This window comes from Drosophila yakuba, chromosome X (assembly GCF_016746365.2).
Source record: "Drosophila yakuba strain Tai18E2 chromosome X, Prin_Dyak_Tai18E2_2.1, whole genome shotgun sequence".
Classification (NCBI taxonomy): domain Eukaryota; kingdom Metazoa; phylum Arthropoda; class Insecta; order Diptera; family Drosophilidae; genus Drosophila; species Drosophila yakuba.
This window is the reverse complement of record NC_052526.2, coordinates 17,337,457-17,353,306: the sequence shown is the minus strand read 5'-3', so window position 1 is coordinate 17,353,306 and position 15,850 is coordinate 17,337,457. Positions and strand designations below refer to the sequence as shown.

At 46.8% G+C, this 15,850-nt stretch overlaps 1 protein-coding gene across 1 annotated transcript; it reads right to left on the bottom strand.

The window, feature by feature from the left end:
* Window positions 1-1,143: 1,143 nt before the first annotated feature.
* Window positions 1,144-9,145, bottom strand: LOC6525766. Its single transcript, XM_002101551.3, has 4 exons — window positions 8,590-9,145; window positions 6,156-6,605; window positions 5,871-6,068; window positions 1,144-2,398 (listed from the first exon to the last, which is right to left on the bottom strand). Exons 1-4 carry the CDS (start codon window positions 8,590-8,592, stop codon window positions 1,841-1,843), a joined length of 1,209 nt encoding a protein of 402 aa, XP_002101587.2. The 5' UTR covers window positions 8,593-9,145; the 3' UTR covers window positions 1,144-1,840.
* Between the last annotated feature and the right edge of the window lie 6,705 nt (window positions 9,146-15,850).

Below are 15,850 nucleotides of genomic sequence, written 5' to 3'. Positions count from 1 at the left end.
CAAAAGGGTTGTGACGCATTGTGATGCATGCAAAGCAGCCAGAGGGAGAGAGAGAGAGAAAGAGAGAGAGAGAGGGAGATACAGCAGCGGATGGCCATGAATGGGATCGCATAGTTGCATGTGCGCCTCATTCGGATGGATCTCGGACCTGGCCAAGATCACTGGCCACAGATCTTGGCGAGATCAGCGGACGACGGAGAGGCTGCCGCAGGGAGAGCACACAATAAAATCAGTCCTGATAACCATCTTAACTGGAGACGGAGATGGAGAATGGGAATGGGAATGCATCTCTCTCTGTCGCTCTATCTTTGGCATATTAAATTGTTGAATCAGTCACCGAGAAGGATGGAGGAGCTGCACTGTGCCGTGCTGTGCTGGGCAGACAAATCGGAGCACGTACACCGAGTCCGAAATTAATGACAATTGCTGATTGTGTGCGATAAACCCGATTCGGGTACTCCGGCAAACCGCAGAGGAGAACATCAAAAATCCAGGGCTCAGTGAAGGTGCGCGCGTAGATTCCGGCCCAGCGATAAGACCGGGAGAATTGGAGATCTGTGGAAGAGGAAGAGCCCGTGGAGGGAGATTCGGGAATGGAGATGGATAATGTAGAATGGTGGTGGAGGAGGTGGAGAATGGTGAATCAAGAGCGGCGACAAACATTTCTTGTCGTTAAATCGCTGGTGTTTTGTGTGCAGCTGACAAAAAGGGACAAAGGTGACCCCGACTCCAACTACGACCTCGATTCCGATCCCGATTCCCGAGTCCGAGTCCGATGCCGATGCCAAGTGCGACCCAAGCCCAAAAAACCATGGGGAGAGAATTATTATATGGCTCATAAAATATTTGAACAAGTCTATAAATGCCGCGTAATGCTGCTGCAATTAAAGCCACGGCGACGATCGTAAAGGGGAATTGTTTGGACACTTTTATGTCTCTCACTTACTCTCTCTCTCTCTCTCTCTCTCTCTCTCTCTCTCTCTCCCTCTTACTCTTACACTCAACAGGGCGTATGCGCAATTTCGGTGGGAATCCATCTCGTATCCCTCAACTCAACTGCATAGTGTAATTGATATGGCGCCAGCTGAAGACCACCCAATCCGCAGATAAACTTCCGATGCATTTGTACTTTTAATCGTTTGTGTTTGTATTTGTATTTGTATTTGTATTTGTATTTGTATTTCCATTCGTATTGGTAGTTGATGTCTAAATTGTTAAGTCCTAATCAAAGCTAAGTTACATAGAGGTGTAAGTCGTACATACAAGTATATCAGTGTGTAAATATAGTCGTGGGGAGATATTTAGTTGGTGGCCGTTGCGGAGCGTTGTTCTTACTTTAATCATCTACTATCACAGCATCGTAATACAAGGCAAAGTATATCTAGTATACTTAGTATCTAGCGGAATGTGCGGGCAGATTGTTGGCGAGTTGCAATAATAAATAATACAATGAGACTTAAAGATATTCAAAAAAAAAAATAATAATAATAATAAAATAAAGAGAGAAAACACTACATTCGTCTTAAGATATCGAGAAAACTGGGTATCTCACATTGACATCTGTCGTGGATTGTTCACATTACATATTCGGTTTTTTTCATAGCCTTGCGATTGTCGGGAATTCCTCGTGATTCGTGACTGGTGTGTGGTGTGGTGTGTGTTGTGGTGTGTGTTGTGGTGGGGTGTGTGTAATAAATATAGGATGTTTAATAAATTAAGGATGTCTTCATGGAATGAGCCTCGTTGTGTGGAGTGGAGGTTTCGCCGGTTCCGTCCTCTTGGCTATTATAGCTTTCTACTTTCTACTTTCTACTTTCTGATCTTTGATCTCTGCTCTCCTCTAGAGTTTCATGGGGATCGCCTTCGAAGATCCCTTGGCGGTGGCCTTGCACAGAGTCTTTCGCTGTTTTGCGAGTATCTTGCGGATGCCCTTCAGATACTGCACGAACTTCAGTTTGGTGAAGAGGGCGTGCTGCTCCAGGACCATCAGATTGTCGGGCGGCGGTAGAACATCCAACCCGCGGGCGGCCAAGGTCGCATTGTGGTGCAGCTCCACGAGTGGCAACTGCGTGGAGTTGAACTGCTGCAGTCGCTTCTCCATCAGCTTGCGCGGCAGGATCTTGTAGGTGACCACCGGTTGGGCCTGTCGCCGCTTCTTCCCGCTCCTCCGCTGCTGCGCCCGCGAACGTCTGGGTGTGTAGAGCAGGTTGGTCACATTGATGGCCTCCTCCACGCTGCAGAGCACCTCCTGGGCGGACTTCCGCATCCGGTCCAGCTCGTCGGAGAGCACACTCTTCGCATTATGCACGACCAGGTCCCAGTGCATCTTGATGTTGCGCATGTAGGTGAAGGCGCCCACGTAGATCTGCAGGTCGCGATGGGCGTGGCGAAGGTTCAGCTGGAATGGGTGAGAAGAAGAAGAGTGGACGCGGGTTAGTTGAATGGCTTTGCCAGGTCGTGAATACTATGAGTACTATTAATCTTTGAATCATGAGCGATTGATGGCGGGTTCTCTATTGATAAGACTCAGAATCTGTGGCTTCATAATTGTACACCCATTTCAATACTTATACATATAAGTAATTGCTTAAGTGTTCTATTTATATGTCTAAATATATATATATTTATATGTCTAGTATATATTCCTAGTTAAATCATCCTAGAAACCTACTGTTTGGTTTAATCGAATATAATAATTATATTGCAAAGTAAATTATTTTTAAGTATTTAACGCCTTAATTACTTGTATCGCCATTAGCGAAGGTAGTTGGGTATCTTTATTGAATAAACCTTTTTTACGATATATAGTAATACTCTCGATTCAATTGGAATCGTACAAATAAAGCATTATATACAGCGGAACCTTGAAACTGCGAGCATGCTGCTCGATATCTATATCGCATACGACGAGTATGCCATATAGTCAAATGCTTAGCTTATAGTTTGAATGCTTTGGGTTGAGTGAACCCGCTCTGGTTGCGCTCCACCCCCGCTCCCGCTCCCGCTCCCGCTTCCCTCTCCCGCCCCTGGCATACCCCCTTCCCGCCCGAAAACTTATCTGAACGGCGGCTGAAAGTGAAAATCGAGCCGAACGCTCGCCGCTGTCTCGGTAACTGTTTTTTTGAGTTCTCGGCTGCGCTTCGGCTGGCCGCTCGTGACGTCGTCGTCGTTGGCTCGTTCGTTTCATTCATGCCGCTCGCCGCTTGTCCTCTCTCGCTCGCTCTCGCTGGCGTTTCGGGGGAATCCACGGCTCTGTTTCATATGAATCACATATCGCGTATACGACCCGCGTTCCGCACCCCGCGAAGCGTTCCCCCTCCCACCAACCCACCAACCATCGCAAGGCAAACGGCATACATATGCATGTGTGTTATTCACAATAAGCGAGCGTTGAGTGTTGTGAACTACTCAAACAAATTATCGTTAAACTCATTGCTTCTGCCGATCCCATCCCCTGCGATATCAGCGGATTGTTTTTTTTTTTTTTGGTGAATATGTGCGAATACACACATGCGCTGTGACGTAAAAAGGCCGTCGATTCCCGGTATCGAAGCGATCCATCTAAATATAGAGTTCTTCTGTCCGTCCGTCCGTCCGTCCGTCCGTCCGTCCGTCCGTCCGTACCGCTTGGCACCTCGTCGTCAGATCGGGGGTTCCGAATGGGGTTCCGCTTCGCTGCGTTCCGGGGATGTCAACAATTAGTTGGCACAATTGGCATTGACGTAGCCGATATTGGGCAAATATTGACACACATCCCGAGCGCCGAGTTCCGCGCTTGGTACAGAGTGAGAAAAGTTGGCTCGAAATGAGAATGTGGGATTTGAAAGGTATCTATTGAGAATGTCACCCCAAAGCGGAACTTGTTAGCAAACAAAAAGTTGTTTTAGTGTTAGGGGGGACCAGCAACTGCAGTTGCCATCAATTTCTCGCAGTGTAGCCTGGGGCTCAGGTACTTTTCCCCAACTATGACGACAATTGAGAAATTTCAGCGAAAGCCAAACTTTGCTCATCGCCCCGAATAGACGGTTGAGTGAATCGCCCAACTGAGTGAGTGAATGAATGAATGGAGTGGTGCTGACGATGGTGACTATGATGACTATGATGGGATTGGCTAAGTTTAGCAGAATGGGTAATTAAAAAAATAGCAACCAAATTCCCAGGGGGTGGCGACCTTTGAGACACACTCTGCACTCTGATCGTGACTTTTGGCTGACTTGAGGTGAATCGGCAGTTTCCGTGGATCTTGAACACGCTTGAGTTGATTCGCCGCACCTGTGAGCTCATAAAAATAGCTGTTTATGATCACGCCAAGTGAACTACACTCATCTGGTTATCTGCAGATATTACTGTCCTATACGAAACTTTCCCGGACACCTAGGAATTAGCACGTTGGGGCAACCACATCGATCTCGATCGATTCATTTAAAAGGCGACCTCCTTACTCACTCAAATGTGTGGAGTAGACCCTTCCTTGGGTCACGTGGTCGCGTATCGACACGTACCCTTAAACAATTTTTCCACGAATATCGCCTCCGACATTCCCAAGACCACACATTCTACATCCCCGAAACACACACACACTCCCCATTAACCCCATTATCCCCACCTAACTTCACTTCCAGTATTGACGCGCTTATCGGTCAACTCGGGTTTTCCCTCAACTGCGCTGGCTCATGTCAAATCAAAACTATTTGGGAATTTCCAGACGCCAGACGCAATTTGGCATTACTAAACGGTTCCACTCTATTTAAATCAAACTGGCCGCAACTCGAGGGGTCTTGAAATTGAAAAGCTTCATAATTTTCCTATCGCCATAATTCAGATGTCCGTGGCGAATCCAATTCGAAATTTGATTAGCTTCTGTTTGTTGTTGTTTACTTGTCAAAAGTGTAAATAAAATGTGCCGCTTGATTTTTATTTGTTTATCCAACGAATTATCCACTTTGGATACGGACTCAGATTCGGCTTGAACTTCGTTTTCAGTTTCAGATACAGATACATTTACAGATACGGCTAATGATACAGATGCAGATACAGATACAGATACAGATACAGATACGGCTACTGCTAAAGATACAGCTACTGATACAGCTACAGATACAGCTTCAGCTACAGATTCGGATCGATCCAATCTACGGATTGGCCATAAAACGTGATCGCTGGATCAAGGCCGGTTTGGGGGGGATTGCGATGGATTGCTATATAAACAATAATCGAACAAAAGCGCGCGCGCCGTCAATTTGCTCTTAATCTTAATGTGGTTATGGCATCGATAGCTAATGTTTTTCCCTCGTGCTGTTGTTGTTTGCTGCCAAATGCAAATCGACGGTTAATTGGGCGTCCCGAAACGCCGGCTAATGCTGACGAATCGAACGAGGTGCGATTGACAAGTTGGCGGCACTTAAGTGCTCAAGAGCAGTTGTGCTTGCAGCTCAGTACTCAAGCTGATTGAAGTGTTTTCATCACAACATCATCAGCAAGCTGAAGTTTTTAAGCTAGCACATATGAACTATATATCTCCAGCTATCTTTCTTTAGTTTCTTAAACACTTTTGATCACTTAGAGAAACTATGGCGACCACTCTCGCGGCTGCCGGCACGATTTCCCGGACTCGGATTCGGATTCGGACTCATATGACCGCTCCACTCGCCATTGGCTTGTGACGGCCTGTTTGCACCTACGCAGGTGAACGCGGCGGACGCCTCACGTGACCCTCTTTTTTTTTTTATCACCTTTATCATCAAGCTGCCTGGCAACAGAAGAACGAACCCCCTCCACGTTTCATGTGTGTTTGATGTTTGTAAATGATCCAATAGTTCTTCACATGACATGATCTATGTATAATCGTAGATATGTATATATACACTTACCTGCTTGCTAGTGACATTCAGGCGGGGCAGGAATTTGTAGTTTTCCTTGTAGAATCGCCACTTGTTCTTATCGACGATATCGAGGGTCTTGGTATTATTCGTGGCCAGCTTATCCGCATTGATGGTGATCCTGGCCCTGTCCTCGTCCTGGATGGCCTTCAACTCGCGGCCAGTTTGATTCTGTAGCTTCTGCAGGATCTGAAAGTGATAGAAATGATATAAATAGATTATGTTGTTAATTAGTTATGCTAATTCATTTAACAGCTTACTCAAAAGTGAACCTACCTTTTGGCGTTTCTTGCAGCGTTTCGCCTTGCTGTGGGTTTCGTTCAGACCCGTGGGCTTCATGTGGCAGGTGTTCTCCCAGTCCAGGTGCGTACTGCTGGCCATCAGCTTCTGCTGGAAGGTCAGCCGGAAACTGGCTGCCTGGGAACGCTTTTGCAGGTGCCTGGTGCTTGGATTAACGAGACTGGCACTGTTGCTGGCATCAGTGGCCAGTGGGTGAGTGGGTGCCGCTGACGCGCCACAACCGCCGCCGGAGTGGGCAAACAGCTGGAGCAGGGCCATGACCAAGGCGAGTGTGTTTAGCGACCAGATCCTGTTCAGACGACGTCGATCCACGAACGGCGGCTGCGGTTGCGGTTGCGGTTCCTCTGGTCTCCCGATCCTGGCCGTTTTGTTGCCGCTTCCGCTACCGCTGCTCCTGCTGACGTCGAGCGGCCGGTCAGCTGTCGTCTGTGGATTGCGAAAGTGGCAAAATATAATAAAGATTCATACAAAACCCTTAAGACAACACCCATAATGGCCAGTAGTTTCACCCGAGTTCTTGACGTCACAACTTTGCCAGACGTCGGTGTTTAGCATAAGAAAAGTCTAACAACAGGTTATACTATTATTAGTTAAAATATCACATACGTATGGCCGATTTTCAGTTATTTACATACATAAACTTTAACCACAAAGAAGGCAAAAATGTATTCCCCGTCGAGGGAGCAATTACCATAAGTCAAGACTAACGGACGATGCGCGGACAACTGAACTGAACTGAACCGACTGGTTATATATTATCTTGGCCAACTTTTGCCCAAATATAAACCAAAATCCGCACACGTGACGGTATGATTGTGTGACTGTGTGACTCTGTGATTGTGTGATTATGCGATTGTGTGTGTGTGTTTGTGTGTGTGTGTGTGTGGCCTGAGTGGGCGAATTATGATGATTGTTGGCTGTTTGGGGATTCCCGCTGGACACACTTATGCAGCACACACATAAAAGTATAAAATATAATCGCAATTGTTTGGGGGCCCGAAGCGTGCGTGATTTGTTATTGTTATCGTTTGCGCTTGGTCTACAGCTACAGCTACAGCTACAGCTATTGCTATTGCTATTGACTTCTTTATCTGGCTGACATAATTATTTAAAATTAAAAATACATTTCTTTATTTGGCCAACATTTTCTGGCTGAATCATCGTGTGTGTCGCTTGGAGGTCGACTTGCGAAGGTGCTGGTGGTGGTAGTGGTGCTACTGGACTGCTGGTGGTGCTGTCTCATATCGCCTGGTGGGGTAGGCTCTGGCCGCTCCACGCACCTCAACACCGCGAGCGGCATGGTCAACGAACTTGCCTTCTTGCAAACTTTTGTGAAATTCACCCGCTCTCGCCGTGCTTTTTTTCGCGCTCCGGCTCCTTATCGCCGTCCCTTGGCCCTCGGACCTTGTCCACTTGTCCACTTTTGCGACAACCGCTGACGCATCCAATCCCCACTAGCTACCAGCCAACCGGCAGCCCCACTGGCACCACCACCACCAGCACCACCACCCCCGCCGCACGGAACGTGTAAATTAATTTCACATGTTTCGCTCTCTTGGCCATTATTATTTTCTTTTCGATTTTCGGCAGCCGGGTATGAAGTGCTGCTAAGGTTACCCCACCAACCCCCCCGCTATAGTTTTATAGTTGCCATAACTATTGAGTATAAGTACATATAAGCAAACCATAACTCAGTTACATAAGCTGAGAACAATAGCTCCAAATAAGTTAATAAGTTTTTTAGACTAGTAATAGGAAGTAAATGCAAGTCACCCTTGTATTATTAGTCATCAGCAGCCGAAAAAAAAAAAAAAAAATACATTTATAGGTTTTACAAATAACGAAGGGTTTTTCATAATTGTAATAACTTTAAAATGCTATGATTCACATATGGAAAAATGAAATTTACATTCTGTGCATCATGAATTTGTAACTTGTTTTCAGTGCCTATCACCAAAAAGGCGGTGCCAGTGATTCATGAATGAGTTTCCCCATGAGAAGCTGGAGATGGGCCCTCTGGAGCGAAAGTCCTATTCCTATTCCTATTCCTATCTCCATCCCTATTCCTATCCCTATCCCTATCCCTATCCCTATCCCTATCCCTATCCCTATCCCTATCCCTATTCCTATTCCTATCCCTATTCCTATACCTATCCCTATTCCTATCCCTAACCCTAATCCTCCTTGGGCTAATTTCATCATACGTGACACCTCATCCACGACTGACCATTGCAGCCCTTGGCGAGAACTCTTAACTGCAGAAGTGTGGAGCGCCAGACACCTGCACACTTATCAACAGGTGAGTTCCGCTCTCCTCGGCAGCAAAAAGCAAAAAGCCAAACAAAGTCAAAATAAATTGCAAAAATCCCCCAAGGAATACGTCTAAAGTTAGTTAGTTAGTTGTACTTACCATTTACATACAAATCGTTGGCTGGGAATTCCGCACAAATTTGCGCACTTTATGGACACGCACTTTACTTTTGTAACGCTGATAGTCTTTTCCTTTGTGTATTTGTTTGGCGGAAGGAAACTTCCAGAATGCAACGAATAAAAAAAAAAAAAAGAAAAAAGCGAGCGCGAATTTGCCGAATTTGGCTATGTATCTTTGTATCTTAGTATCTTTGTATCGCGACTGGAGGAACAACTATCGCGTTAAGTGTCGACGCGCTGCCTTCGACTGTCTGCTATGATTTGATTCCGATCCGATCGAAGTCGAAGTCAACGGCGCTGTCGATTTCTCGCCGCTGGAGAGCGATGGCGATGGCGATGGCGAGTGTGGAGTGTGGAGTGAAGTAGAGTGGAGTGTTGTGGAGTGGATTGGAGTGGCTTTCTCGCCGTCTTTGCCTTATTTTTTGTATAATTTTTGCAACAGCGTTTCTTCACTTTTTCTCGCCTTTTCGCGTGCAGTATTTTGTGTTATTTCTTTTTCGGGCCGGCGGGAACTGACTGAACTCCTCAGTTCAGTTACTATGAGCATACTAATGAGGAGGCGGACGCCCAGTCCGCCGACGGTCCGGTCCGCTCCGCTTGAAGCGGCAAAGAAGCGGAAGAGAGACGGCGAGAGGCTCTCTCGGCTGACATGAGTGTGCAATCGCAAGAAAAGCGCTCAAAACATTCGCCGAGTGCCAAAAACAAAGCGAGAAAGCCATAAAAAAGCGCACAGCTGAGCGATAAAAAACAGAAACGGCTCAGAACGGCTGGGTGTGGACAACGCGCTACCCTGTACATAGGGTAGCAACTGGGATTGGGAAGAAGTGCAAATGAATATTTAAATCAAAGATAATTAATATAATATATGATATAATATCTAGAAAAGGCAAACACTATTTCAAATGCATGATTCTATTCCAAAGTATTAGTTACTATACTATTAAAATCAATATTCGGTTAGTAAACCAGCAATAAATGCCATAAATGTTCTATATTCTATATTGTTAGTAAACCAGCAATAAATGCCATAAATGTTCTATATTATGACCAGTTCGAACATAATAGATGTATTACCAATATCACCCACTCCTAATAGGCTTGAAAAAATAAAAGCAAACCATTTAGTTAGTGATTAGGCCAGCCAGATTTCAACACGATGAGAAATACTCACGGCTCTCTAGCGCTCCCCACACCGATGACACATAATCGGTGGAGCGGAGTGATTGATCGATCCGACGGGTGGGCCGATCTCCTCCAGATAAGGTCGCGGGGAGAGCCATGTGAGCAGTGTCTATCTGCATGTCTCGCTGACTCTCCCGCTCGCAGATAAACAAAACAAGTGTGATTTGCCGGTCTCTTGGTAAAAATGTGAGCGGCTATTCGGCGGCTCTTATCGGATGACTTTCACTCGGCGTCACTTCCGAATCTCCGATTCTCCGGTTCTCCGGTTCTCCGATACGTTGCTTCTCCGCCGATTTCGATTCCGAGCCGATCGTTTCCGATCCGACCTGAAACGAAACAAGAGCCATTCCGTTCCGATGTAACCCCCGCAAATAGTCGGCAATTTATGGGGGTTGGCATGAATTTCAGTTATTTCCGTTCAATTTCGCAAGAATATTACTCATACGCTCCGTCGGCCCCCAACAGCCCAACAGCCAATGACGACATGATTTTTTCAGACGCGAGCCGGGCTCTCACGCTCGCAAACACGGCGATTCATTCATGAATGCCGACGTCGCCAGAATGCGGATGCCCCTCGAAGAGTGAAGGGGGGTGTGGGTAGGGGTGGAGGGGCAGCAGTCTGAAAAGCGGTCTAAATTTCACCGCGCGCCAAAACCATGATCAATCGAAAAGTAATTGAGCACTCATCGTTACTCATGGAACTAAGTGGCGACGTCGCCGTTTGTCGCTTGTTGCTTGTCGCTTGACGTTTACCGTTTACGGTTCACGCTTTGCCACTAACCGCGTACCGCTCAGTGCCACGCCCAACGCCCACGGACGCAGGCGGTCAAACAGAGGAATGGTAGTCGGTGTCATGATTGGGCCGTGCTATTTTTAAACTATTGTGCGAAACACACTGGTACGGAACGGGTATGGCTATCTGTGCCGTCTAATTTCGGCTTATCGTGTTGATCTGTCCAATTGGCGGATATTTCGATTATGAATTCGATTCAATTCGATTCGATTCGATTCGACTCGCTGCGAATTGAACAAAATTAGCCGTGTCTGCGGTGTCTACATACATATGTATATATGTATATATTATCGCAATCTTACGATTGTCTGTGCCTGCCATTCGATGGCGTTAGTGTAAGACCCTAATAGCTAATGCATGACAGTCGATGGCGATGACTGGGGTGCCGGCATCGGTGGCGGTGGCGTATGAGTAATATTTTTTTTTTGACGTCTTTTGCCGCAATCATGTGGGGGGAAAAAAACGCGAGACACGCGTGCGGCACATGGGAAACTCTCGAGAGTTGAATGAATGGATGTGGAAATCGATTGGGATGCGGTGGAAACAATTTGCGGTTTCGAAGGGGAAAAACTTGAATGAACTTTGCCTTTGAATGGCATAGTAGTACATAGTACATGGTACAGAGTGCATAGACACGTAAGCAAAACATGCGACTTTCGAGGGGAAGAACTTTCACGTTTCCCATCTGAAACTAATTAGCTAATTACGCTGGAAAGTGATCGAAAATGTGACATTTTTAAGTGGCTCATTAAGTGTATTTCGCGATTGATCGCAATGGGCATGCTAATATGCTTCGAGAACGATTTAATTTGGTGGAAAATTTAACTTGAAATGTTCAGCATACAAAAATGTCTAGCATTGTAGCAGATTTACTCAGAATATTTTATTCAGTTAAGTTAACGAATTTCAAAGATATTTGTACATTCATTTGAATTCATGTGATTCCTCTTAGATACTCAATGTAATTAGTTGGGTTTGGATTACCCAGATTTTTAAATAGTCATAGAGAAACCAGTGACCCACCAAAGGAAGCAAACCAACTCACCGGAAAAGTTGTTCTGATAAGATCAGCTGTGATTTGCGTCAAGTGTTAGCAATTTTATCAAATCGTGCCTAAAATGAGTGTGCATAAAAATCATTCAGTTTCGGCCCAAATGAAAATTCCCCAATAATGATATAATGTCTATCGCGATTGCAAATTTTGGAAATTTCTTGACTAGGCGATGATAAGACTCGACCGTGTGTCGAGTTTCGAGTTGTGAGTATCGCCCCCGCAAAGAGAACTTTGAACCCGCGTATGGAGACGAGATGCTGCCAGCTCATCTCGAGGAATTTGAGTTGGCTGTAACCGCATAATGCTAATTTATTGTCCAATCGATTTGAAACAGCAACTAAAGGCTGCAAAGTCAGAAGGAGAACGAAGCAGCGGTGAAAGTGAGTCATAAAAGCAGCGAAATCGCGGGGCCAGAAAACAATGCCAAATATTTTACGGCTAATGAAATTGGCTGCAGTGTCAGGGGCGATGCCCCTCTTGCCACTTGCCTCTTGCCTCTTGGCATTTTGCATTATTTTCCAGTTGTTTTTACTCATTGTTCTACGGGTATTCACTCACTAGTTCATTCATAGACGCTCCACGCTCCATAGAGCACCACGTGGCGTATGAGCAATTTGCAATTGCAGATTAATAGCTGTGCGAGTATTGATACTTCCTGCGCAGAGCAGTGGATGGGGATGGGAATGATGGGCAGGGGATTAGGGGTACGGCGGGATCTTTAATGCCCGCCAATTTGGGGGATACCACACGGCGGTTTTCATCTTTGCCGACCCAACGAATTTTAAAAGTTTCACACATAACAAAGTGCGAAGGATGCAGTCAAAAGAGCCCAAAAAGAGCCAAACTTAATTAGCGCCCATTGCAAAAATATTTACGGCAAAACAAAATAACACCCATTAAGGCAGCCCCGGCGGTCGGAGGGGGGGGGGGGGGGGGGGAGGGGCAAGTGGGCAAAGGGGGTGGAGCGGCAGAGGGGGGCGCAAATGCGTGATGATCACCGGGTAACGCCCCTCGACAAAGCCCCAAAAACGAAGCCAAAGCAGCAGCCGCGCCACCACCAGGAGCGTTGGTCGAGAGGGGGGGGAGGTGGGGTGAGGAAGATGGATGCATATGGAGCGACCATCAAAGGCAGAGTGCACTGCGAGAAATGGCGCCATACTACTTGAGTGCTTTTTTAAATTGATTTCAGTTAGCAAAGACATTGGGTATTCAATAATGCAACTTTAATTTATAATTCATCAAATATATATATAAGCTATATACTGAAATACCTCACAGAAACTATAAAAGTGAAAGTATTTGTTATATATAAGATATAGATACAGATTAGTATAAGTACTTTTTCGCAAGTAAGCGTTCTTCATTTAATATATATTTGTAATGTAAAAAAGGCCCAACATTTCACACTTCATCAGCTATCCAATACACATATAAGACTTGATTTACAAACGATTTGTTTCAATATGTATATAAATAACCGCAACCACTTTTCTCGCCGTGCTGCGGCCAAGGAAGCGGGAAACGGCGACTCATACTCATCCATGGGAGGTGCAAACGCCTCAACGCAGCGCGATTTGATCCCAGCCGATCCATGGCAGCCCGGCCCATCCGTGCTCACGTTCTTGGCCATGGCCCGTCATTATGAGCCGTCACCTTGTTGTGTAGACATTGGCCATGGCCACCGCACAGACGCAGACAAAGATGGAGCCGCTTGTTGGCTGCTGGATGGTGGATGGTGGATACTGCATACTGGATGTTGGATGTTGGATACTGGATGCTGGGTGCCGAGTGCTGGATACTGGATACTGGATACTGTATGGTGGTAGATGGCGGATGGTGGTCGATGATCGGCGGTCAGAGGGGCTGCAACTGCTAATCCGGTTCGACGGCGGCGGCGGCAATCGCTGGAGTGAAATCAACTCGTTAACTCGTTACCAAAACTGATCCCATTTAGCGGCGGCGCATCGCAAACCGGCGCCAGTCGCACAGCCACGCGGAATGCCCTACAGCGCAAGGGGAAACTAGGTGATTAGGGATTAGCAGCCAGGCAGCTGCATAACCAATTGGCCATGGTGCTTAGGGAATCATCAGGAATTTAATTGAATAACTCAAGTAAATATGTCTGTACTTATGGTTAACTCAAATATCCTTTTTATACAGATTATAACATCTAGTTTATAGATTGCTCAAATATAACTTTAAGTTTCCAAGTATTAACTTAACTTATTTTAGAAAATAAGTATAAGTAACTATAGTTCCATAATGGATGCAATCAAGTGGAGGCAGCAGGGCATTCGAGGTACCTTCCAGCCTGGCCAAAAGTAGAGAACAAAACGGTCCAGGGGGCGTGGTGAGCGGCGGGGGCTCGGGGGCAAAAGGTGGAGCCTTAACTTTGGCTGTGGCTGTGGCGCATTCGCGTCATCAGCATCATCATCGCCAACACCTTCATCATTATCGGCGGTGTCGGCGTCTAACCCATATGCCCATCCTTAACCCATACCCATGCTTAACTCCACATACCCATGCCCATACCCATACCCATGCCCAGATCCATGCCCATATCGCCCAAGGCGATGGCTGCTGCTGCTGTGGTGGCGGCGCTGCCCTCTCATCGTCATCGCCAATTGCCAGATCCCAGATCCCAGATCCCCAAAGTCAAAGCGAAGCGAAGGATCCGCAGTGGGACTGCCGTTGCCAGTCCCTTCAGATCCCGTAGTCCGTAGGTGGTGGCTGTGATGATATACTTTGCCTGTTTGGCTTAGCTGTTGAAAATGGGGAGCTGCTCCAGCAGCTTCCGCCGCAAACTGGCAATATTGTTGCATTGTTATTCTTATTGTTATTCCTTGGCTCCAAAGTGGAGGAGGAGAAGGAGGAGGTGGAGGAGGCTGAAAGGATATTGGAGCCTCTTCGGCAACGGCGGCATCGGCATCCATGTTATTAACTTATTTTCAACCAATAAAACGGCAATGAAGCGAGGGGCGTTGTGGAGGGGCAGCGGGGCAAGAGGTGGAAGAGGGGCAAGGGGGGGAAGAGGGGGAAGCGACACCGGCACCGGCACCGCAAATCAGTTCCCACAGTTATTACTTTTCATAGGCAGCTAGCTGGCGTGGAAGTAATGCGATGTCGGAGTCGCTTTCGCAGAGAGCTATCGAATCGGATTGGATTGTATGGCAGCGGGGGCAGCGGGGGAAGAGGGGGCGGTGGCGGGAAGCGGAAAGTCGTTCGATGGCGCCTCCGTTTGGGATTGCTCGTTGATTGGGCTTGACCGCAGAAAGTGTCAAATGACAGGGACTCCAACTTCGGTCATGGACTTGGGCACAGGGATAGGGATAGGGAACTGGCACTGTTACTGCGACAGGATGGAGTCAAATCAAGTCAAGTCCCAGTTGAGTTCCAAGTCCATTCCAGTCCAAGGAAGCACTGCAAGTGTTGATGGCGCCCGCTCGCCGAGGGCTGATTAATGCGCAGCCATTAATCTCGGCCAGCAATGGAGTTGCAGCGGTTCGAGGGAGCAGGACGGCCAGATGTCCCGCATCGGTGGACATGGACCACACAATGTGAGAGATGTAATTGCAGCAGTCGCATCAGCAGCAGCAGCAGCAGCTACAAAACATATCACAACCGAGGATCGGGGATGGAACACAAACACAAACACACACGAAAACACGAAAATACCGCACCAGATGATAATTATGTAGAATGATAGTTCCTTTCTGGCTCAAAACGAACTGAGCTCATCCAAAGCGATCCAATACCAATCCAATATGATCCGATCCTATCCAATTCAATGCCCCTCTGCCCGCCGCCACCTTGTTTTCGTTTTGAAGTGTACAATTTCACAACATTTAATTCAAGATTTGACGAGTGGCCAAAGGGGCAGTGGAAAGGGGTCGTCAGGTCGGGCGAACAGGTTCCAAGGCTCCGGGGATTGAGCGACAGGTACGCCACACCGGCAAGCAAAAAAAAAAAAAACATAAAACACAGAAAATACAAAAAATACAGAAAAATATAAACGAAGAAAAACGGAGGCATTGTATCCGTGTCTGTGTCTTACAAGACCTCCCGCACATGTAAAACATGCCGATTCATAATTCCGCATTTTGCTGCTTAAAGAGGAGCGAGCCGAGTGGACAGCCGGCGAGCGGAGAAGATCAGGGCAGGATGGTGATGGGGATGTGGATATGGATGTGGATATGGTTGTGGATATGCTTG